A 23,278-nucleotide genomic window follows, 5' to 3' on the forward strand; every position below is an offset into this window, starting at 1 on the left:
AAGAGGAAGCATATATTTTAATTTTTGAAATTGTTAATCTGGTAGCATAAGTTCAGTTTCTGTAGAAGTTCTTCCTATTGCAAACTTCAGCTTCCCCTGTTTGGAAAATGGGCTTTAATTAAATGAATCTTTTAGGAGGTTCATTGCTAAAAATAAAGCAATCTTGGTTATAGATTTACCTCTATTTTCTTTTTATGAGCCCACTTGTCTTGAGATGGAGGCAGAGGATGTGATGTTCCCAGAAGCATTTGATTCTTTGCCTTGTCTTACATATGTTATGGTTGATCCAAATATGCATATGTAATACGTTAAGTATACTCAGCATTAATATGAAGTAAACACCAGCTTAGTCCTCTTACAATAAGATGTCACTACATATCCCGATAAGTAATTCTGTATTTTTCAAAATCTATCAGTTCCTGAAAATTCCAGATTTCCACTGAAAAAAAGTCCTAAAGGACAGACTGAGGCATGACTCAGCCTTTTCCTGTCTGGGTTTTAGGAAGGTTTCTGTGCTGCCTCTTGCTATTCAGTAATCAGCGAGGAGCAGTGGCGGGGCAGACTTAACAGGCTCAGCAGCTGCGCTGTTGGAGGACTGTTTGAATGGAGCAGAGGTTATACGTGGATCCCCAAGCCTGGGAATCTTGTAGATAAGTTTATTTCTCCTGGAGAAGAAAGCAAATGATTTTACTCCTACTGAAAACTTGTTTGTCCGTTTATTTTGAGATCTGTATGCTTTTCAGCAAAGTCCTTTAAAATCCATTAAATAGAGCAACTCTGCATGAAGCTGTATGGGTTATGAAATGGAGCTTCCACGGCAGCTAATTAAAATTCCCCACATGTAATACAACTTCAGATCTTGATGCAAAGAATATAGTATAGCAACAGCCATGTCCCTCCTTTATGAGGGGATGTGAGTCACTGTTAATAAATAAATACATATGGGGCTCTTTGGGCCACATTTGTTGCTAAGCTGTGTGGATACTGAACTTAGGTCTATTTTCTGTAACCAAGCTGGTTTTCAGAGAAAAATGTGAAAGTGAATGTGTTTACTGTGTAAATGCTGGCTGGAAGTCAGGAAGTTTCTTTTTTGAAGCTTGTCTTGTAAGGGTCTGTAGCTGAGGCCTTTTTTTATTATTCTACCAAAAAAATAATTCTCTGCTTTCCACTTAACTGTTAAGAGTGGTTCGCCCCCAAATTATTTAGTTATAAACTTTTTGAGTTTGACCTCCTCTGTTGGATTCTTTTGGATCTTTTAGGCATTGGCTACTTCTGACCATGCATATGAATATAAGATATTGCTGTGCTACTAGTTCCCTGTTTGATTTAATTCTACTTCCAACAAAACAATTCCTTCCGTGTTACAGGAAAGTGCATTCTTTTAGGGGCTTTTGCATTTTGAAATAGCCATCGGATTTGTTTTCCTTTTTTTCCTTTAAATTTAATTAAATTTGCCTTACACTTGGGGCAAGGGCTGTACTTTGTTGTCAGTTAATTATTTCTTTTTATTACTTGCTATCGCTAAGGCAGAATTCTGATGCATACTTGACAGTGGGATCAAAGCTTGACAAGGTCAATGTTTCTAAAGCATTAATTGCATTTGTATTGCTGCAGTATATACCCCAACATGCTAAGGATATTAAAAAGTCATTAATACCTTCAGTATCAAGGTCTTTGCAGACAGCGTTCTCCAAAGCAGTTAGAGACTGGGGTAGCCCAGTTTGATGCCCAGAGAAGAGCTTGACTTTCACTCTCTCTCAGGAGGTACCAGAACTTTCTCAGGGAAGGATTTATTCAGGGTATCTCCTGACCTGGTGCCCTTTTGAAAGTCCTTGTCTTGGATGGGTGATTAGATTTAGGATGTTGCCTTAAGGTGAAATGTACAAGCAGATTTAGAGGGGAGAAGTGGCTGTTCCATAAACGTCCATTCTTATGGAGATAAATAGAGCAGGAGCTTGCCACCTTCCCAGCCATTAGTTATCGGTTGGCAGTTGTTCTGGAGGCCACGCAAACACCACACTTAGCTGATCTTGCAAATTTCTTGCCACCTCCCCTCTAGGTTTAAGGTAATGTCAGTCACTACAAACATCCTGAATAGTAGAGGGCTTCCTAAAGAGTCTGCAGGTGTTGCTTTCTGTATTGCTAGCGTATTACTAGGCATCTACAGCAGAGTCTGCAGCTGAAGAGTTTCTTGCACAATTTTCTCTGCAAAAGAGCTGGAAAATTGCCCTCTTGCATTTGGCTTAAAACAAAAATGCTCAGAAGTGTTTGGGGGATTTTCAGGTTAAAATCCCTCCAGTTCCCTAGCAATGTCTGCTGGTTTGCTGCCTCAGCTCTGGCTTGTCTCATAGCTGTGCTGATCTTTAGATTTATTTTTATTTTTTAAGGAAACTTTGTAGTACGTGTGTGAACCTATAGTGTAGAACTACATAGGTGACAGGAGGCAGAGTGATAAGAGTACAGAGTCAGTGCTGAACACTTGCTGGCAATGGCATGCAAATGATCCATGTTTTAGTATAAAGCCTTACCCCAAATTACTTATTGTAAAACTTTTGGTATGATCTGATCAGTAATATTCTGAATTGTACGGTGAATAGAGTTTGCTGAGTACAGCATGTGCTCTTCTTTCAAAGGTTGTCCTTTGCTCTGTAACGTGTAAAAAAAACCACCAAAAAACAAAAACCCTGTCTTTATTTCTCTTTATTTGACTTACATATTCCAGCTCTGCTATTCTTTATTTCCGTGCTGTAGAAGGATCGTTTGAGATGCTTTTCTGGTTCTGTACTTCTTTTCATGGCACTGGAAAAAAAAGAGTTAAGTTGTAGGATGTGTGTGAATATCATTAGTGAACGATGAGTGTAATTAGCGAATTAATGGTTCTAACACTTTGATTGTTTCAGGTGGAAAGGATACCATAACATTCAGTGACCCAACCGTGCCTGTTATACAGCGGTCTAGGTCACCATTGTTAGCATTTACTGATAAGCCACAGCAAACTGAAGTACAAGGTGAGCACCTGGAACGTAAAGAACATGATGAGAGCTGAGCACACATTTCTTTCTAAATAAAATGTAATTTTCATGCTGGGATAGCAGAAGGCAAAGTTTCAGTGGTCACTGAGATTGAATAAATCATCCACAAGTAAAATGGATAGCTGGTCCCTGTACAAATAGCAAAGAAACCACTGAAAAATGACTGTTGAAGAGATTGCACAGTGCTAGGCATCAGGTCGTACACCTCCAAGAATTTTCATGCCAGATAACTTGATACTGTGAAAAGTTATTCATGCCTTCTGTGTTAGCCTCCTGCTCTTTTTCCCTCCGTTAAAATGCACAGTAGGAAGCAGTCTGCGGAACTGGATTAGCACTTTGCTGCATTATAGCTGGTACCTAGATGAAAAGCTCCCTGATTGCACACAGTAAATTGAAATAAGCCCCCCTCATTTTCCCAGATAAATTGACTGTGGTTTTTTTATAGTCTTACACATGTTTTGTACAAAACGTCCCCAGTAGCAAGCATTAACATCTCTCCAAAGTCAAGCCTAACTTTATGTGACAGTAGCAAAAAGATAGTGTTTTCCTGATAACCTCAGATTTTTCCTGAGTTTTTCCTAATGGTCAAGAGATAGGCAAGCACAATCATCTATCAGCATAGCATTTGGATAAGGTCTTCAGTGGACATTATATTCTGGTATGCCCAGATCTTACTCAGCTAACCATGAAGCATCATAAACAATTTATTTGTTAGTCCTGAAACTAAATAGATTGGGGCTTAATTTTGACTTTATTATCCATATTATCATCTGATAAAACTTGACAGCCGGACTGATCATTTTTTATAATCTTGTTCAGCTGATATTTTTGCTAAAAATAAGGAGTGAAACTATAGTGAGTAGTTTTCCAGAGAGTAATAACAACTCATAAATATTCATTTTTTTTGCCTGCTTAATCATTGATTTTTAATTAAATCTGCAGTTACTGAAGGTATTTACTTGGTGGTATTACGTTCTTTCCTTTCCTGTCCTAGGTGAGGTTGGTATTACAGTTTTGATTAAAGCTGCCTGTCAAATCTCATCAGACCTTGTTTCTGTTGCTGTGTAGCACTGCCAAACGTTCACTCTGGACTGAAGCTTTCCATGATGTATTTTCTACTTCAGCTGATTTTTTTTAATGTCAGCCAAATAACTTTTTTGTGTCTCTAATTCTGATAACCTTTATATTAAAAAAAAAATATTAAAAAACATGTAAACTTGTAGTTTATCTGTAATTAATAGACAAGGAATTTTCAAACAGGGGAAAATGTTTCCACCCCTGAGGAGATAAGCAGGGCTTCTCATCCCATTCTAAGCACAGGAGTGAGGAATCCAAATTGTGTGACTGAAAGCAAGATACGGTGATAAAGGCTAAAAGGAGGATAAGAAGTGAGCAGAGTATATGGAGGGACCAGGTAAACAAAGAGATATTGTGCAGGAGCACAGATCTCGAAAGGGAAAGAGATCGCTGGAAGAAAACAGCCTTGAAGAGAAGTCAGACAAGGATTAGGCCTGTGGCAGTCATCAGAAAAATTGGCTCCCAGTAGGTCACCCTCTTTACCCCTCCCCATTTTATAACTGTAATAGAATCACAGAGAAATCCCATGATTAAACTGCGGTGGATTAAGAAATTACTGCTCTGCCTGCACAAACAGCTTGTTTTTAATCTGTGTGTGGCACAGTGTACCTGATAACCTGCAGGGAGAACTCAGACAAAACCCACCTCTGTGACAGTTTAAATGTGGCCAACTTCTCGGTGACACAGATGAGCACGTACATAGGCCAGTCCACCAGCTGCTGGGGAAGCCGTACCTTCTAGTAGTAGATGGAGCAATAACTTCTTCCATTGTTCCAGATCCTTTTTTTTTTTTTTTTTCCTGGAGGATTTTGTGCTTTCTATTTTCCCTTCAAAGCCTGGAAAAGAAGCAGTGTTTTCAGCTGCATGGTATCTCCTCCTGCTTAGAGTTGACAGCTCTTCTGCAGTCAGCAGCTCTATGGGAGTGATGCACTGTCAACTTCTGTGCTGCTTTACACAGAGGATGAATGCCTGTTGTTGAGTTTTAGGAATTTGCTCCATAGTGCAATTTTTGATCTCTACAGCCTGCCTCCAAAATCTGGGGGAATTTGGCAACTAAGAAGAACACAGGAATGTGTTCATCAGCCTTTATTTACCGAGCAAGTATGACCTCAGTTTAAAAGTATTCCAGCAATAAAAACAAAACCACTTTTACTTTATTATTAGCTGAATAATCAGTTGAGCGACAACAGATAAGTGGAATAGAAATTAAATTCTTGTATATATTTAAATGCTAGGCCTGAGGTCAGTCAACCATGGCCCTATAAACACTACTATTGATACTTGGTGAGTGTTTGGCCCAGAAAATCTTTTTATCCTTTGAGCTAACACACATTTTTTACCAGAACCTTCTGTAATACATAAAATGTTGCTCTAACTAGATGTTCAGAAAATCAGAGGTCCTTTTTCAGGCTTTTTTGGATCTAATCTGTCTGCTTACCCTGATCTCGTCAAGCCCTGTTTTAGCTTGTAAATGTTACCAGTTTCAATTAGGCTGGATGGTAGAAGTCTGTAGGATATACTATGCAGTTCCTGTGTGAAAATGCATAATGACATAGTACAGGCACGTGAATGAAAGACTGTGTCCTGCCACAAAACCGCACTGCATCCAACGCACCCAGTATATGGTGTCGTGTGATGGATTGTACTTGAACATCAGAGCCGCTAATGAACAGCTCTCTTTCTGTCATCACTGGTGAATGCATTGTTCCTGTTGTATTGCCTGTGCTCCATTTCAAGCATTCTCTGAAGACAAAAGTACTGTTTTTCTGTGAACTTTTCTTCACACAAATTGTTCTTCTATGAACAATTTATCTTCATAGAACTGCAGCGAGGTGATGGGATGCTGTTATCCCTCCGTAGGAGAAAACTGCGCCACACAAAGAGTAATGTAGAGTCCCCTCTAATTTTGAGTGCCAATTGGAGGTGCCTAAGTTTTAGCTATTTTTAGAGCTCTTAGAGTATGTGTGTTCAAATATATAATGTGAGCACAGCAGTACTGCAAATCAAGCTCCTAGTTTCCAGCTGAGCACTCAGATAATGAGGATTAGATCCAGTGGGTGATCACCTTTTGAAAGTTAATTTATCCCTGCCTTTTCCACAGACTTAAATCGCAGCTCTTCAGAGTGACTTTCCCGGCTTCCTTAATGGTAGTTAGACTGTCTGTTCCCTTCATGCCAACCCCTGCCTCACTCACTCAGCAGCTCCCAAATTATAAATGAGGCAGGTCTGGTAGAGGCAGTAGGCTCCTGTATTGTATAGCTCAGATCCCGCCCCGCAGCCAGCCTGCTCCGTGCATTGAGCAAGGCAGGATTCCTGTGGGAGAAACGGAGTAAGTGCTCCTATACTAAAAGGTAATGCATATGCACGGCAAGAGCCATTTGAAGCTGTCAGAGCAGCCGTACTTCTGGCATTTCCCAATTTTTCTTATTTGACTTCACAAGCTGATTTGCAGTGAGGCCTTTTGTCCTTAACAGAGACGAGGGCGAATTCTTTCTCTTACAGAGCTGTTTGTTTACACACCACTGTTTGCTCAGTTCTGTCACTTTATTCAGCGTTTGGCTTTTGGTGTAATAATATAATTCATATTCTTCTGCTTTGTTTTATGACGCTACCCAAATTAGACTAATCTTGTACATTAGGAGAAATGTTGCAGGATCAATAACAGAGTTACTGGATGAGAGGCTGCAAAAAGAAAAAAAAATGAGTTTGTGTTAACCCCTGAAAGTGGTACTGATTTGGGGATTAATGTTAAACTGTGCCCCAAAATTCTGCAGTTAAGTGCCTTGCTTAAAGTTGAAATTCCTAAAAAAAATTGCCTGTGCTGTTCTGCAGTGTGGTGTCAACTATAGCTCTTTTAAAGTTGTCAGCGTTAGGGAAAGACAGGCTCCAAAACGGCCCTGACCCAGCAAGAAACTGTGTTGATTGCTTATAATGTAAAAAATGGGTCAGGGACAAGATAGAGAACCACTTTAGAAATCTCTTGCTGAAGTAGACATCTCTGTGGTGTGATGCTGTTGTGATGGTCTCCAGGTCAGACATACAAACACGTGAGGCATGTCGCTGTTCCATTTCTCTTTCAGCAGAACAGAAGGGGGAACATAATGAAACTCGTGCTGTTGCAAGCGAGTCCATGGCTCCACAGGAAAGAAACCTGAATAACAGAAACCAAAATAAACATTTTTATCCTTCATTACCCCAGTTACCTTCTGAGGAAGAAGAAATAAACAAGCTTGAAAGCAAAATAATTAAACTGACAGAACAGGCAGTTTCAGAACTGGAAGGGAAGAGAACAGAAAGTTCAGCTGGGGAGCAGAACACCGTGGTTGGGGCAGAGCTTAATGGTTCAGCAGAGGGAGATTTCCGATTCTCCAGCCCGGACATATCCAACCCCACAGATCCCTCAACATCTGAAAGTGAGCCAACAGCTGAAACTGAGACCCTGAAGGACAGCGATGAAACCTCAGAGAGTGACTGTGAGATCACAAACGGAAGAGGGAATCAGAACGGCATCACCGTGGATGCGGTGGGTGCTGAGGACCCCAGAGGGCACAGAGGTCTCAGCGTTACGACTGCACGCACACATGGCAGCTTGGAGGAGCTCCCTGAATCTGAGAACATGAAACCGTCTGATCATGCTGAAAACTGTGAACTTTTGGATAACAGTTTGGCTTGAGGTATGACATCCAAGCCCTCGAGCTTCTCACTGTAATCCTCTTGCAAGTGGGTCTGTGCTGCTGTGACTACGACCAGTGAAAGTTTGTCAAAGGACTGATTTTTTTACACGAGTCTGTTAATATTTGTCTGATAATGGTGTTCTTCTGTTAGTTTTGACTGCAGTATACCAAAAATGTAAATAATCTGAGGGAAAGAACTTGAAGCTGTTCAGGTTTAATCATTTTAGTTCTTTGTAATGATTTGAGGTTTCTGTGTAGATTGATGTAATTTCCAGCCGGGAAGCAAAGAGACCAGTGATAATGAGGTACCATGTTACCGCTGGGCTTCAGGAAGGCGTGCGGTCTTAGAGCTGGACTTCATTTCAGTGGTTAGAAGTGTCTTCCAGTGATGGAAAATTTGGAATGATGAATTGAGAAGTACCTTAAGGTCGTAGGGTTTTGCCTGTTTCTCAGACTGCGTTCTGTTTCTCTGTCCATAACGGCTGTGAGTACATCCTTAGAATAAAACCGCTGTTCGGTAATGGGAAGCAGGCAGCTTTCTGGGAACCACCCCTGCGTGTGTACGTTCTCGCATTTCAAACCTTTCTGTCTTTTACTTCCCTCTCCCGGTTCATCTCATGAAAACAAGGAGAGTTATTTCACCAGACACTAAGAACCCAAATTAATGATGCTCTGAAGAAACATCAGAGGAGCCAGAATTATTGTTGTGAGGAACAGCAGTGCTGTTCCAAGCAAGGAGAATGGCAGGAGGAGAACCAGTTATGCCCTGCCAGCCTGCTTAGTGCTCTGGGTTACTGGAATTGCATCCCACAGCCTCCAGGAGCTGCAACAGCCCTCAGACCTTAACATGTGGTAGATTTCAGCCTACTCCACTTGTGCCTTCCTTTTTGAAAGAATCTGTCTCTTATTTTATGTTTTGGAAAACATGAAAATGTTCATGTTTATGTTTCCTCTTCATTTCACCCCTCCTTGGTGTAGTAGGTTTATTTGTGCTGTTCCTGCTTCCTTAAACTTCTTCCCTTGTTGGTGTTCAGTCATAGGAAAGCTTTCCTGGAACAACTGGAAGAGGAAGGCTGCTGTGTCATTCCCCAGCTCGCTCCTGAAGCTGGAGCTGTGCCACTCTGCTCCTAGGAAGGCAGCAACAAGGGAATGCTTAACGGTGAAGTTAGCAGCTGTTGGAGAAGGGGAGGCACGCCCTTCCTCTCCTGCTCGTCGCATAAGGAATAGTCTCTGCAGCTGTGGAGCTTCTATGGGCCAGCAGCCGTCAAGGCAATTTTTCTGCTGGCTTGGGAACTAATTGTCTGTAAATGTTCATTTCTCACTCCTAGAACTTGAAACCAATCAGAGGGAATTAAAACAAATTTAATAAAATACTACTAATAAAAAGGAAAATCCCTCCCAGATTGAATCCTCCTTTGACAAATAACTGCCAGCTGCAAATTTTTACAGCCCACTTGTCAGCCACTGAATAAACAGAGTTTATATTAGCAATACTGACAAACTCCTCTGTATATGGGAGCTGAGCTAGCAGGTGCTGCCATAATCAAGGTGTCAGAGTCCATGAGCAGTTTGTATTCAGCAGAAGAAGGGCTGTATGTAAATGATTACATATAAATATAAGGAATGATAGTGGGAAGGTGAAAAATGTGGCTTGTCGCTGTTCTCATGTGTTTTCCTTGCCAGGTGCATTCGTGTAACCCTTTCAGCACCTGTCTGCAGGCAGTAAACCTGTAGTCACGGTGCTCCTGGGATGGGTTTCCTTCCTCTTTAAAGGTTCTTCGGCACTGCAGCATTTCACTGATGCTAAGCAGCAGCCCTTAGGGGAAAAACATCTTTATATTTAAGTGCGTTAGGAACATGAAGCAGTAAAAAGTTTTTCTTTCATTATCCTGACAATTTAAGTTCCTCATAACCTGAAAACCACGAAGAGTTTAAGCATTTGAAAGATTGTTATGCTGTTGCCATTAATTGTAACTGACTGCACTATTGACTCATTTATATGACAGTACTGACAAGTCGGAAGAGAAATAGCTGCACAATCTGAAATCTCTGGGAGAATGTGGCAGATTTTATTCCTGTAATGCTTGAATGTTACATGAAGGATCATTTTATTCAAGATACATTCTTCTCCATCTTTCAGAGACTAATCCTGCGCAGAGCTAAATATCACTGCGGTCAGAGCTGATGCAAGCCAGTAAAAAGGGCAGGATTTCATGTAGCCGAGCTCTGAAATGTTCAGGTGAAACGTTCAGGGTGCTTTATGACTGTTGGTTCCTTGTCCTAAATCTTCCCTGACCCACAGAGGTGTGAGTTGATGTTTGCTGTTGTTCCCTCAACAGCCAGTTAGTGCTATTAATTAATGAAGAGCTTGGTACAGAAATTGGAGCAGGTGGAAGCCATGCTGGACCAACAGTTGCTGTTCAGTGATGGATTCTTTGCGGTGTGTTTTTTTCTGTGAGAAGAAAACGGAGATGTACAACTCAATATCAACAAGGTCATTGGGGTAACTCTCCTTAAATGCCATGTTTGTATCTTTCATAGAATCATAGAATGGCTCGGGTTGGAAGGGACCTTAAAGATCAACTCCAAGCCCCCTGCCATACGCAGGGACACCACCCACTAGATCAGGTTGCTTAGGGCCTCATCAACCTGGTCTTGAACACCTCCAGGGATGGGGCATCCACAACCTCTCTGGGCAACCTTTCCAGTGCCTCGCCACCCTCCGAGTGAAGAATTTCCTCCTAATGTCTGCTCTTTGCAACTGTTAAATTCCAGGAAGATAGCTAGATCTCTGGAATCTCATTTAGAGTGTTGTATCATACTGTGATGTTGGCCTCATCTGTTCTGCTCGAGTTAATGCGTATTCTAGCTGCGGTTATAGCCTTCTCCCAGGAACACAAGATTTCAACTCCAGGACACTTGTAGAAGTCAGACTGCACTACGTGATAGCTAATTGAATAGTCTGGTCAGCATCTTTCTTGGATGTTGTTTAGATGTATATTGTTGTGTTATTAGGACTATGATTTTTTTGGTGAATACATGTTTTGTTGTGGAATCAACCCTACTTTATTGGGTTTCTTTTAGACTCACGTTCCCTTTTTCTAGGACTTCAGAAATGGGGAGATCACATCCTGCTGTAAGCTCTTTTGCTGCTGGTCTCTGGGGAAGCAAACTGGGAAGCGGAATGCTGTGGCAAGGGGACGGATGAGATGCGTTTCATAAATCGATTTTAAGCGCATTGTCTCACCTAAGAGCAAATCCATGCGTTATCTGTGAGAAGGATTTCATTTGAAAGTACTGTGCTGCGGTTATTTGAAGAGCAACGTTCAGTGAATTTGTAAAACAGTTGTGTGAAAATGACAGATGAAGAAGCGTCTTTTAGAATGTTGTGTCTTTTCTAAGTGAGACTATTTTTAAGCATATGGCAATTTGTATAATAAAGACAGTGGAATTTCTTTAATCCATATGAGCTCAGGAATGTATTTCAAAATCTTAACCGAGATTAAGTTGAAAGTCTGCTACGTTTCTAAAAGATAGGATTTTGCTTACCAGCCTCTGTTTTGTAGTTTTACTTTTTAAATGATGCAATTTAATTTATTTGCAAACCTTCCTTTTGTTGCTGCCTGGATTAACTGCGCAACATAGTTCAACTATATTAATATATTTTGTCATCTTTAATAAAACCATACATTTCCTGATACGCTTGTTCTACCTGCTTATTTCCTTTGCTCAGTATCAGATGAATGATAGTCATGAGGTAGTGCTGTAGTATTTCCAGAGTTGTGTTAAAACAGAAAAATAAAGCTTTATAGAGCGAGACCTCTAAGTTTGTTGAACATTATCTGGCTGAAATGTTTTCACTGTCACATCTGCCCGTCTCAGTTCAGTGATTTACTTCCTAAATTTTTGTGTGAAGAAACACGCTCAGTATTTTTTGGCTTTGAAAGTAATATTAATCTCTGCTAATTCTATCATCGTTGTCCAAGCAGCATTAAACCTTTTGTATACAACCCAGTTACTACCAGTCACAAACTGGAGGCGCTCAGGAGTTTGTGCTGGGGGGTTATGAAAAGCTGGAATATTTAAGTCCACTTTCAGTGGTATTCAACTATAGGCGTGTGTGTAGACAGCCTAAACCAGTTTAGAAGCTCAAAAATGTTTGAGAATAAAACCTGAAAATGCAACTAGAATAGCATAGTGAGCGTAGAGTTTGAAATGGAAATGTCTGTACTTTCCCTTATTTTTAGGGGAAGTCCATCACCCAAGTCTTAAAACACCACACTCAAAGCTGTTGAAAGCACTGAGATCTTTTTACAGGGAAGTAAGGGACAGCATCTAATCAGAGGCAATTTCTCACTTGTATTTATTTATTTCGGAAAACTTTGGTATCTAACTTCTGGTCCTGTCAGAGCCCCTCAGGAAGCACAGCCCCTTTACAGGCTTTGTCACCCACACATCTCAGCTCTCCTACTGACACGCATTCTACCCCCAAACTGCATGAAAGGGAAGCTTTTCATCTTCAAGAACACATGTCCCAGTGTTGAGTTGATGCTGCTTTTATTGATCAGCTTACAGAAAGGCAGCTCTACAAAGAGATACACGTTTGCTAGAGAAGCAAGAGAATGGAAGTGGGAATCCCTTTGCCATGTGTCACGGTGGCCGATGGCACAGCCCAAGGTGCTTTGTGCTGCCCAGTGATGTTCTGCCCTTCATTAAGGCCTGTTTCTAAGCCATCTCTTCTTCTTGTCCGTGGCCTCAAACTGTTTCTCTTCCCACAAGTTCCCGTTGCACACCCCAATCACGCAGCAAGCCAGGCGTTTGCCAGCGTTTCCATTTTCCAGACTGGCCTTGTTGTTGCCCTTGCCCATGTCGTCTTCCTGCTCGTGGATCACGATGGATCTGCCCAGGATGGAGTAGGGACCGAACAAAGTGGCAAAGAGATGGGGTTTGTATTTTCTGATTTTGCCATCTTTGGGAGAGAAGTTCCCAAAATCCCCGGGGTGGCGGGGGTGATTGACGCCAAAGGGGTTGTAGTGTCCTCCGGTGGAATCGCAGCCGCGGCTGAGATCCCCAAGCTCGTGGATGTGAATTGCTCTGCCGGACTGGGTGTTATCCTGTGGAAACCCGTCCAAGTGAAAAATGGCTTCTAGTTTTCCCTGTGAGTAATGCTGTCTGAATAAGACCTGACCAGTCACTTGTGGCTTGTCGGCATCTATTTTGGAGCTGGGCTTCATCTCGCAAGTGGCGTAAGTCATCCCGTCGGTCTCATTGCCGGCCATTAGTGGGTAGAGCAAATTCTGCCAGAGGTCGTTCACTTTTTTCTGTATGTCTTGAAGGGTCTCTCTGCTTGGGTCAGTTTCTTCTTCTGCCACGACGCCAGAGGCAGACAGGGCGAGTCCAGTGAGCAGAGAAAGCAGCAGAAGCATCCTGGCAATGCCGAGCCTGTGAAGTACAGAAGAAGCCAGCAGGAGTGAGAGGCTCGTGGCAGCAGCCTGGCTGGGGAGGGAGGGAGGGGGGCACACAGCCCCTGGGGGCACTGAGCACAGCAGCTGCAGCCTGCTCCCAGCTGAATCTGGCTAACGCGATTAAGGGAAACTAAAGCAAAACGCGCCCCTTTAAACACAGAGTTCTCACCAATAACTAAAAAAATAGCGACCAGATCTTGCTTTTAAAAATTGCCTCCTTCCCCGCAGAAATCAACTAATCGGAAGTGCTGCTTAATCTGTTTCTGAGTTTGCGTTGAGACTTTCCTCCTACTACAGACTCCAGCAGGACCGCCTGCCAGGAGGCTTGTTTTGGTCCACCTCCACACACCCTAGCTGTGCGCTACAAGTGGAAAGCAAGGAGCCAGGGAGCGGATTACCTTTCCCAGTTGCTGCAGGACCCCTCAGTGGCAGCTCCTCGCCTCTGCTCCCACGAAGTGCGCGGAGCTGCTGGAGGCTGATGTGTGCTTGTGTAAGAGCTCGGTAACGCGGCGCAGGGGAGGGGTCACCCGCGGGGCTGCGGGACAGCAGGGACGGGAAAAAGTTTCCAGGAATTTCATCTCAGGCAGGGCGAACTCTTTGCCTTCGCTCTGTTCGCCTGCGAAACTGGCTCTCGGTCCTCACCACCATCCGAAACAAAAGGAAAAAAAGTTACCGAGCTGATAAAGTGATTTGCCTGGTGATGACTTCGTGTGCTTATCTAAAACGAGCACCCTTCCACGGGCAGCGAGGAGAGCGGCAGCTTTGCTAAGGCTCGGTTGGGTGGCTCAGTCCCTTCTGCTCTGGTTGTCATGGAGTTGTTTTTCATTTCCATTCCTTCATTAGTCAAAATTGAAACTGGTCCTTCAGCAGAAAATGTTGCACATGGACGTGTACCGAAGTTTCGGTGGTTTTAAAACCTGGAAGGCACAATCCGAACTCTCAGATGTTGAGGCACATTTAGTGATGCTTCTCTGAAAGGTTTTCAGGCTACTGCCTGCTGCTTTACTTGCCAAGTTATCTGCTTCACTAAGCTTCTCTCTTTTTTTTTTTTTTTTTTCTTTTTTTGAGAAAACATTTATTTCCAAAGGCTGAAGCGAGCAGCTCTAAGGCGCTGCGACATCAGATGGAGGCACAGCAAGACCGTTTCCCAGAAGCTGGCTGGCACGCACAGCGTTCGCGTGTTTCATCGTCCTCCGAACTGAGAAACCTCCTCTACTCCGGGGGCATTGCCCTGCCTGTGGCACTTTGCAGAGCTGTGCCTGAAACGTGGATTCAGCCACCACAAGGGCAATTTAGCAGGCTGGGATTTCTGTAGGGAGAGAGGAGTAGCTCATGTAACTCAGGTACAATTCTCAACATAAGAAAATTGCGAAGAAAAGCCTTTTTTCCCAGTTCGTGTCTTCTGCCAGCTGGGAAGGGAATGTGGCTGTCAGCTTCTGGAATGGTAAAAGTGTGTGTGTTGATCTTATGGGTATCACACGCTAGATCAGATCCAAGATACTCGGGTAGTTGCAAGTTGATTTATTTTTTTCTTTTGGTGTGAGGGCAAGTAGAGCTGAAGGAGTGCCTCCTGCTTGGCTCATTGGCACTGGAAATACAGGGTCAGATAATTCTGCTTGGGATATTGCGATACCGAACATGGTACTTTAGCCCTGGGCTCCCGTTCCTAATCGACGAAACAGGACAACTGATGTTTCTTTTCTTTGGGGTATTTACGAGCTGTTCACATCCCTGTGTTGATGGGAACCAGGCAGCGGTGAGGCTGAGCCAGCCCTTCCTCCTGCCCTGCCTTTCCCCAGGTTCATTCCTGACAGCCCCTTAGCTGGGAAATGCACACTCACAAAGTGCTAATGCATTTTACAGCAGGAACTCGGGTCAGAATTGTGGCTGCTTTACAGGCAGTAATGCTGCTATCTTGAGTGGCATTTGTGCTGTTTTACACCAGCTGGGATTCTGTCCCTAAAAAAAAAAGAGGAGCCCTGAAAAGCCCAGGGTATTTGCTGCAAAGCTCGTCTTTGATGTACTGCACACGCGGGAGCCAAGCAGAAATGCAGACGGGTGTAAAGGAGATGATCAAAGGGACAGAGAGGACTGCAGCAAAGCTAAATGATGTATTTGTAGTGCTCTGCACTTCAGAGAACAAAAAGGAAATAGTAGCTGTGGGCTGCTGTCAGAAAGATGTATTTTAAAGAGGAGAAGGACTGATAACTACATGAAATGCAATTGCCAGGGTGGTTTGGCGTTCATTCCGGCTCTGAATGCTGGAAGTACTAAGCCCTAACCAGGTGGATCGTTAAAGCCTGTCGTTACCCACTGCCCATGTTTTAGTTTTCTATTTGAAAAGAGGGGCTGAATAATTGGCTAATGGCCCTTACAGCAGGCAGCAGGCAGTGGGAGGAAAGCCCCCATGTCCTAACTGCACTGTTTAAAAAATAAACCTCTCTTTTTAAAGCCACAGTGTACAGGACCCAGGGTATACTGAATTTCAGGCCATGTCCTAGGATCTCCTGGGCTCTGCAAACAAGCAGCACTGTTATTCACTGGGCTGTAAGCTCCACACAAGGGCAGAGCTTTTGCCTGCGTTCCTCAGGACACAGGATTTTGCTCCCCTGTCCCAGTCACCTCCTGATGGCCAGATGGACTCGACCTCCCAACACAGACCGAAATCTCAATCCCTGCCGTGACCTCCTTGGGCTGGTCGCTTGGTTTGGGATTCACATTGTCCTGTTGCACCACATCGCTGCGTGACCTGACATCATTTGACTTGCCCGGTGTAGACTCAACACGATGCAGAAGCGCTGCGTGGGGGAGCCTGCTTCTGTCCGCAGCTCGGCTCTGCGCTCAGCGGGTTTACGGCAGGATGGCTCTCCATAAAAGTGACACCCAGAGAAGGCAGGTCTTACATCTTCTGCTGCAGGTAATGGAGCTGACTGCTCTTCTCCATGTATGGCTGAGGCTAGAGCCGCTAAAAGAAGGGCACGTTTGTAGCCTGAGGGAAGCAGAGCCAAGATCATTGGAAACCTAATGTGCTCCTTCGGTTCGGGGCGCTCTCTGCCATTTCTGAGTCATGGTCCCACCTGGGAGCCAGTGAGGCTTGGCAGGTCATCAGGCAGCAGTCTGAATCCAACTTGTGCTGCTGTGCAGGAGTTACGTGCTTGCTGTAGAGTGGCTTCAGGGCACCAGATTTTCCATGCATTGTGTATGGCATAGTATTGTACGTGCCCTGCGCAGCAATTTCCTGCGAGCACATCACCAGCCCTGCCTGGTGTCTGCAGTGCCAGGGCACCTGCCTGCAGGTCTGCAGGTAAGCCTGCAGCGATGATTAGTATCTGTGAAGCTACAGGCAGTGGTGACGAGTTAGGATTTAAAGAGGAGAAATGCCATCAGGGTGTCGGAGAGCAGTTTTTGCCCATGTGGTGCAGTACAGGGCTGGCGCTGGGGTGCTAGCAGCACCTCCTCCTGCAGAAATCAAGGTGGAGAAACTCATTTTGCAATTGCTGTAAGGTGAAAAAAATGATAGGAGAATGAGAAAACTTGCTCTAGCACAGGGGCAGTCTGCCACTGGTGGAGGCTTACTCTTCCTGTTTATTCCCATTCCTTGTCTTGGTGGTTCTATTTAAAGAAATAAAGATATTTAGTGCCTGAGATAAGCATCCATTTATAATCTTCTTGCAAAAGAGCTATGTGCATTTCCAACTTTTCAGGGCATTACCCATACAAAAATCAAGTTAAATAAATACACAAAAGGGAAACAACACTGCTCTGTATGGGGACTAATTTCTCTTGAAAATAGAAGATCATGGAACTGTCAAACTAGTTTACATCAGCCAATTTGAAAAATTCTTGAAATTCTTCCTCTTTAATAGCTTGAGAAGAAATCATTTTATGAGAGTGAGAGGAACTGTAAAGGAACTGTAAGTAAGCTTTTTGACAAAGCTGCACTCAGAAACCCATTCTAGTTCTGTCAACCTAATTTAACACAATTTCATCTCCGCATGTGGATATAAAATATAAATATGTAACATAAAAATTAAGGATGGAACCCAACTATTAGATAATTTAGGTTATTATTAGTGTTTGCATTAACTCCCTGACCCTTTATTAAATATCTGTGCTTTCTGCTGCATGGCATTAATCTGAAGAAGGTTTTGCTCTTTGAGAGGAGAGGAAGGAACGAACACAAGACTGCCCTTAAGCTCAGTGGCCATGTATGGAAAGATCTTTATTTATTTATTTATTTATTTTAAGATTCAAAGTGCATGTTGCACAACATGTGGATGTTTGCACAGCTTCAGAACTGTGTGTGGCTTCCAGTCAAAGCTCAGGAGCCACGGGGCAGCTGGGCCAGCAGGTCAGCCATACGAGCAGCAGCTACAAACAAACAGCTAAATGCAAAACGATCTCTGTCCCATGGCAAGGTATGACACCTAAGCGTCTCAGAAGACTAATGATCATCATGGATCAGAAGACCATGATTTTCAGATCCTTCTGTCTTGCTGTTGTATTAAGGAGAGCTTGGTTTGTGGTACCAACAGCTTCCAGATCCTTCTTGGAGCTGGAGGCCTGCTCCCTGAAGGAGACCTGAGGCCTCCTACCCAAGCAGGAGGCAGGTGGGGCTCCTTTGGCTTCCCAGGGCCAAAATGGGGAGCTCAGTCCTTCAGGAAGTCCAGGAAGGCCTGGCTCATCTCTGTCATCAGGAGCTGGTCAAACAGTCCCAATCCTTTTAAGCTTTCCTCCTAGCTTTTCCAGGCTCCTGTACTGTGTGTCACTTGTGCCCATGGAGTGCGCACCTCTTTCTGGAGGGGAGGTACACAAACACCTCAGCACATCAGCCATCCAGAAAGGACTGTGCACTTGTCTTGCAAGCTCTGTTACTACCAAATCATAATGTGGAATTTGCCTGATCCTTTCCCACAGAACTACTGTCTATGCAATTGTTTCCATTTCGCATTTCTTTGGTTGCTATTCCTGCCAAGTATGGGATTTTACCTTTGTTCTAATTGAGTTACCTCCTTTTTATTTCATTTCCCCCACCCCTTATTGTTTCTCCAGCTTGTCACAAACATTTTGAATTCTAATCCTTCCCTACAGTGTATTTACAGCCCTTCCAGCTTGGTATCAGCTGTGAATTTAATCAGTTTACTTTTTTGTTCTGTCATCCAAGTCATTAACAGAAGGGTTGAATAAAGCCGAATCACAGACAAACTTGTGCATCCGAGGCAGGCTGTCCTCCCCGCTGGGAGCTGACAAGTCACCAGGCTGGGAGCAGAGTTCCCATCGTCCCAGTACCTGCTTTGTAGCAGTGGGATCAAGACCGTTTTTTTTCCCTCACTTGTGTGCAAGAATGTCATGTGAGGTAGTAGCTGAAGTTAAGATTCACATCTACTTCTTCTCTACATGCAGTGCTTGTTATTCTCTTATATCATTATATAAAATAAATAAATAAATACATTTCCTGATATCTTTTATTTATTTCCCTTTCTGGCTTTCAGGTGAATGCAAAAAGTGTGTTTCTTTTAAGGGTTTTTCTGTGGCTGTGACTTCTGGATTGAGCCTTGCCTATCCTCCCTGGATCTTCAGAGTTCACAGGAAACAAAATCATTCACTGGCCCTATCACAACATATCTGCGTTATCATTATTATATTATTATGTAGTGTCCTTGAAGTGCTGTCTGATACCAAGTGGTATTTGAACCTTCAGGCATCCACAGCTCATACAAAGCCACCTTTTGTGCACACACCCTGACATTGCTATCTCCCTTCTGCCAAATTTGTCAATCTGACCTGTTGTATTTTAATATTACATCAGCTATGTAAGGAGAGATAGGGTTAATTCGTACTAACTAGACTAAATACTTTTCCAAAGCTTCACATTTTTGATCCTTTCATTTCTTGTAAGCAGCACCTGCGGGTAAAAGCCTCCCAGCTTGTCCACATTCCTCACCACCTTCTTACAGTTTCCAGTAAGGCACAACCCACCACAAACAGGGGAGCAGTGTCCACTCCTAGGTTTGTATCCTAACGTAGACTTGTATGTGCGTGTCAATTTTCTAAATAACGAGAAAAAGTGAGGCTTTGTTCCCAGCCTCAGGAGGATCCTGGTGCTCCCACATCACGAACAAGAAGCTTCCTGCTAGGATTTAAATTCCTGCTGTCTCCTGCAGGTGCCAAAGGATCTGCCTTGCACTGGGGCAAACTAGAGCTCAGCAGAAGCTGAAGACAATCATGCTTTATGAAGACAAAAGCCCACCTGGCTTTGATATGGGAAGGGGCAGGCACTGGTCAGCAGCTCTGGGCTGGGAGAAAGTTGAAGCTCAGCAACATGCAGCAGGCTCTTGAGGAGGTTCCTGAGCAGATTCCTGGTCTGTGATTGCCACGAGGTACAGGGGAGCAGGCTGAGCTCCTGGAGGCTTTTTCAAAGTGTGCATTTCACCACAGACCTTGTGGTATGCTACTATTAAAGAAAGAGCAAAACAGAAAGGCATGGCTTACTGTTGGATAAGTGTTTCCTTTGAAAATTGTACTAAGTAGATCAGGGCCTGAATACCTGAGTGATTTTGAAACAGTTTGTGGTAATACCATTGTGTTTTTATGTTTGACACGATTAGGTGAAAAAAAAATAATAAAAATTAAACTTGCATTTTTTCCATAGAGTAAATATTGTTTCCATGGCCAAGTGGCTTCCCACTTTTTTAGCCATATTTATTCTAGTGGGTTGATTTTGTAAGCATAACTGAAACCCTGGGAGACTAATGAAGTTTAACAGTGTGTGTTAATTATATCCACTTTCGTTGTCTCAGTGAAAATTTGGGATCCTAAATCCTATTTACATTCTGAAATTTCAGAGGTTCCAGGTCCCTCATCTGACCTTAACATCTCTTAGTTTCATGCAGCTTTTGTAAGCCTGTGCACATATTTAAGTTCTCCTGTGGAGAATGTTTTTTTGAGATCAGATGTTCAGGGATTATGAACACAAGAGTTTTCCTACCTTGTTTAAAATCATTTTGACATTTCGGTGTAAGTCATTAAGATTGTTTTCTTGAACTGTCTAAAGGGCCACAGTATGGGTGAACCATTTTTAGAAAAAATAAATAGAAGCACCTAAGTTTCTAATTGGCCCACCTGCAGAATTCCAACATAAATATTTTGCCCACTCTGAAGTAAATATTTGCACCTGAATTCCTCCCCAGGAAGACTACTTCCCAGTTTAGCAAATAATTAAAGACAGGGGCCATGCCGGGGGGGGGGGGGAGCATGCAAGAACGGTCCCTTCCGTCTGAAGATGCTCTCAAGTACTGTTTATTTTTATTTTATTTCTTCTTCCTTCTCTGAACTGTGCAGAGGGACCCAGTTCCCCCAAATGCTGTCAGATTTTGGGATCTCTGCAGAGATGTGAGGTGGTTCTGCTGGTTCTGTTTCAGCCAGGTGGATCCCGTTAATTCCAGCCAAGCAGTACAAGGGATTTGAGCATCTCTGAAGCTGCATGTTCAGGTCTAGAAAAATAGAGCTGATATAAGGCAAATCACACAAAGGGAATACATTTTTACCAGCTCCAATATATGCATTAATAAATAAGACTGAGAATGCCACCTGCTTTCAGGAAGATTTTCAACTTTCAGGGCATGGAGTTCTTAATAGTATTCCATTAGCTATAATGAGGAATACTGGTGCAGATTTCCCTCAGGAAGATGGTACACATTTGTACAAAATAAGGCTCCTGCTGGACTGTTTTATGAATGTGGAGTCTTTCAGTTCCAGTTAAATAGGATAACCAGCTGTTTTCTAGAGCACATGGAGAAATCCTTGGATTGCATGTTGTTCCTACTCTCAGTGTTAGGATGCCTGTAATAAATGAATAAGAACATAACAAATATTTCACTGTGGCCCTATTGAAGGGAAAGCAGTTCTTTAGATGCATTAGAAACTGCTCTAACAGATGCAAGGAGAAAATCTTTTTTTTTTTTTATTTTTTTTTTTTTAAGCTGTCCTTTTTTATTTTGTTACAAACTTACCTTCCATCTCCAGTTTCCAGGTTTTCCTTCTATGAGCTATCATCTGCTTTGTCACTTGCAAGGCTCTATTCTCAAAGCCTGCAGATGTTATTAAAACTGAGGATTATAAGGTTATGAAGCGCGTTGTAGAAGCCAGATACAGATTGGATGTTTTTATTAGAGGATTACTGAACTTTGTTAACAGGAGTGAGCCTGAACTGTTCTAGTGGAAGTTCTGCCGTGCTGGTTATGAAACAGCTGATCCTGGAGCAGAGACAGAGCTGCACCTTAGCCAGGTCCCAGTCTCCAACAGTGCTTCATGCTCATGGTGCATAAAGCTGGACCACTGAAAAACAATATATAATGGTTTCATTGGAAAAGAATTGGTGTGGGCATGGCAGAAAATATCTACCTACCATAAAGTGCCAGTTATCCTCCTAATCTCTTGTTTACTTCAGAATCCTTGTCTCCTACTGGGACATATTATAGACAACAAAACTACAACAAAATAAAATCAGCATATGAGATACATGCTTTCATGTCAGTTTTAAATATATTGAAAAGATCTACCGCTTTCTGTAGCTTTTTATAACTTGCATACGCCTACATGATGCTGGGCCCTTATGCAAGAAAACTCCCCCCAGCTTTATTGCTGAGCGTGGCCTCATGTAGCACAGAACATCCCTTTGGTCACTCCAGGTCAGCTGTCCCCAGGGTGTCCCCTCGCAGCCTCTTGCCCACCCCTGCCTCCTCACTGGGGCGCACAGAGAGAAACAGAGAAGCCCATGACACTGTGAGAACACGGCTCAGCAACAGCCAAGACATCGTTGTGTTATCAGCACAGTTTTTGTCATGAATACAAAAGTCCATTTGATTTGTCCAAGCAGGCTCCTAATCGGTTAATAAATCCCTTAAAAATTATTTGGTAGAGTGGCAAATTATTAGCTGGCTAGAGATGCAGCAAGTGCCTTTTTAAAATGGCTCCCTATTTGTATCAACAGGGAAAGGGGAAAATTTGGGGTCCGCATAAACAATTTTGAAGTGTCATTAGTGCCATAAATGAATCTTTGGTATTTATGTGATATGTATATATTTCTTATCAGTGAATTAGTCATGATCCTGTCCTACTCTGAAACTATACATCAATTTGTGTTGCTGTGGTTATTCAGTACATTAAAATCCAGTTGCATGTTTCTGCAGGCAGGGTGAGTATCGTTTGCCATGATTATGGGTATTTACTCATCTTTCTGTCTAGATATAGGATAGCTTCTTAGTTTTATTTTGATTTAATGGATAATTTTGAATTCTAAGATTGGTCTCACAATATGGGAGCAGATTTTAAAATCAGCTGGGGGGGAGTTCAGATAGAATTTCAATAAAAATGCAGATTTAAAAAAATCACATTACAAGGTAAGTCTTTATATAAAATAGAATAAAGGATGTATATTACATGCAATTGAATAGTTATGCTTACCTTATTATAGCCATATATTCTTGTTTTCAGACAATAAAAGAGAATCTTTGTGTTCTGATTTTTTTTTAGATTTGGTGTGACTACATAGTTTGAAAATTGCTGCACGTAGTTTCATCAAAGAACATTGTCGCATCACAACAGGAAATATGGCCATAACATTAAAAGGCAGATTTGGATTCTGGATGCATTTTAGTCGGTGTCTTTTTTTTTTTTTTTTTTTTTTTTTTTTTTTTTTTTGGACATAGAATAAGCTGCCTAACCCCCTACTACCTCCAGTCTGCCCTTTTTCAAAGTGATGATAACAATGACTCACTTCCTCATGGGGGTATTTTGAGGCTTAGTTGAAGTCTGAGAAGTTGTTTCTGACCCTGAGAAAATTGATGTCAGAAACTGCAATATTGGAATACTAATCTTTCAAGGCTTGGATAAATAATTGTCCACAAATGAAAAGCTATTTTCTCTGCATTTTTTTTGCCCCCCTCTATAATATTCCTTGAATCGGTAGAGTTCCAACTTAATACAGACAACAGAGGAGACAGTGGACACTGCTTACTTTAGTAAACAA

The 23,278-nt window shown here is 42.6% G+C and overlaps 2 protein-coding genes across 5 annotated transcripts in view; one reads left to right on the top strand and one right to left on the bottom strand.

Annotated features, from left to right (window-relative positions):
* The window catches only part of CCDC149 (coiled-coil domain containing 149), a 51,790-nt gene extending 40,307 nt beyond the window's left edge, over positions 1-11,483 (top strand). For 2 of the 4 annotated variants that reach the window (XM_035324754.1, XM_035324756.1), the window contains 2 exons: positions 2,901-3,008; positions 7,190-11,483. In XM_035324754.1, the coding sequence (XP_035180645.1) occupies positions 2,901-3,008; positions 7,190-7,782 (701 nt within the window). In that variant the 3' untranslated portion in view covers positions 7,783-11,483. The remainder of the gene's footprint in view (positions 1-2,900; positions 3,009-7,189) is intronic. The other 2 variants (XM_035324755.1, XM_035324757.1) reach the window with 1 other exon arrangement.
* An 840-nt stretch (positions 11,484-12,323) lies between these two features.
* Positions 12,324-13,708, bottom strand: SOD3 (superoxide dismutase 3). The gene is made up of 2 exons (XM_035324768.1): positions 13,647-13,708; positions 12,324-13,225 (listed from the first exon to the last, which is right to left on the bottom strand). The coding sequence occupies exon 2, from the start codon at positions 13,207-13,209 to the stop codon at positions 12,496-12,498; it is 714 nt and encodes a 237-aa protein (XP_035180659.1). The 5' UTR covers positions 13,210-13,225; positions 13,647-13,708; the 3' UTR covers positions 12,324-12,495.
* Between the last annotated feature and the right edge of the window lie 9,570 nt (positions 13,709-23,278).

Source organism: Oxyura jamaicensis, chromosome 4 (genome assembly GCF_011077185.1).
Source record: "Oxyura jamaicensis isolate SHBP4307 breed ruddy duck chromosome 4, BPBGC_Ojam_1.0, whole genome shotgun sequence".
In the NCBI taxonomy this organism is placed as follows: Eukaryota; Metazoa; Chordata; class Aves; order Anseriformes; family Anatidae; genus Oxyura; species Oxyura jamaicensis.

Excerpts from the sequence above, each read along its gene's own strand:
- SOD3 (XM_035324768.1), bottom strand. The coding sequence starts at position 13,209 with ATGCTTCTGCTGCTTTCTCTGCTCACTGGACTCGCCCTGTCTGCCTCT.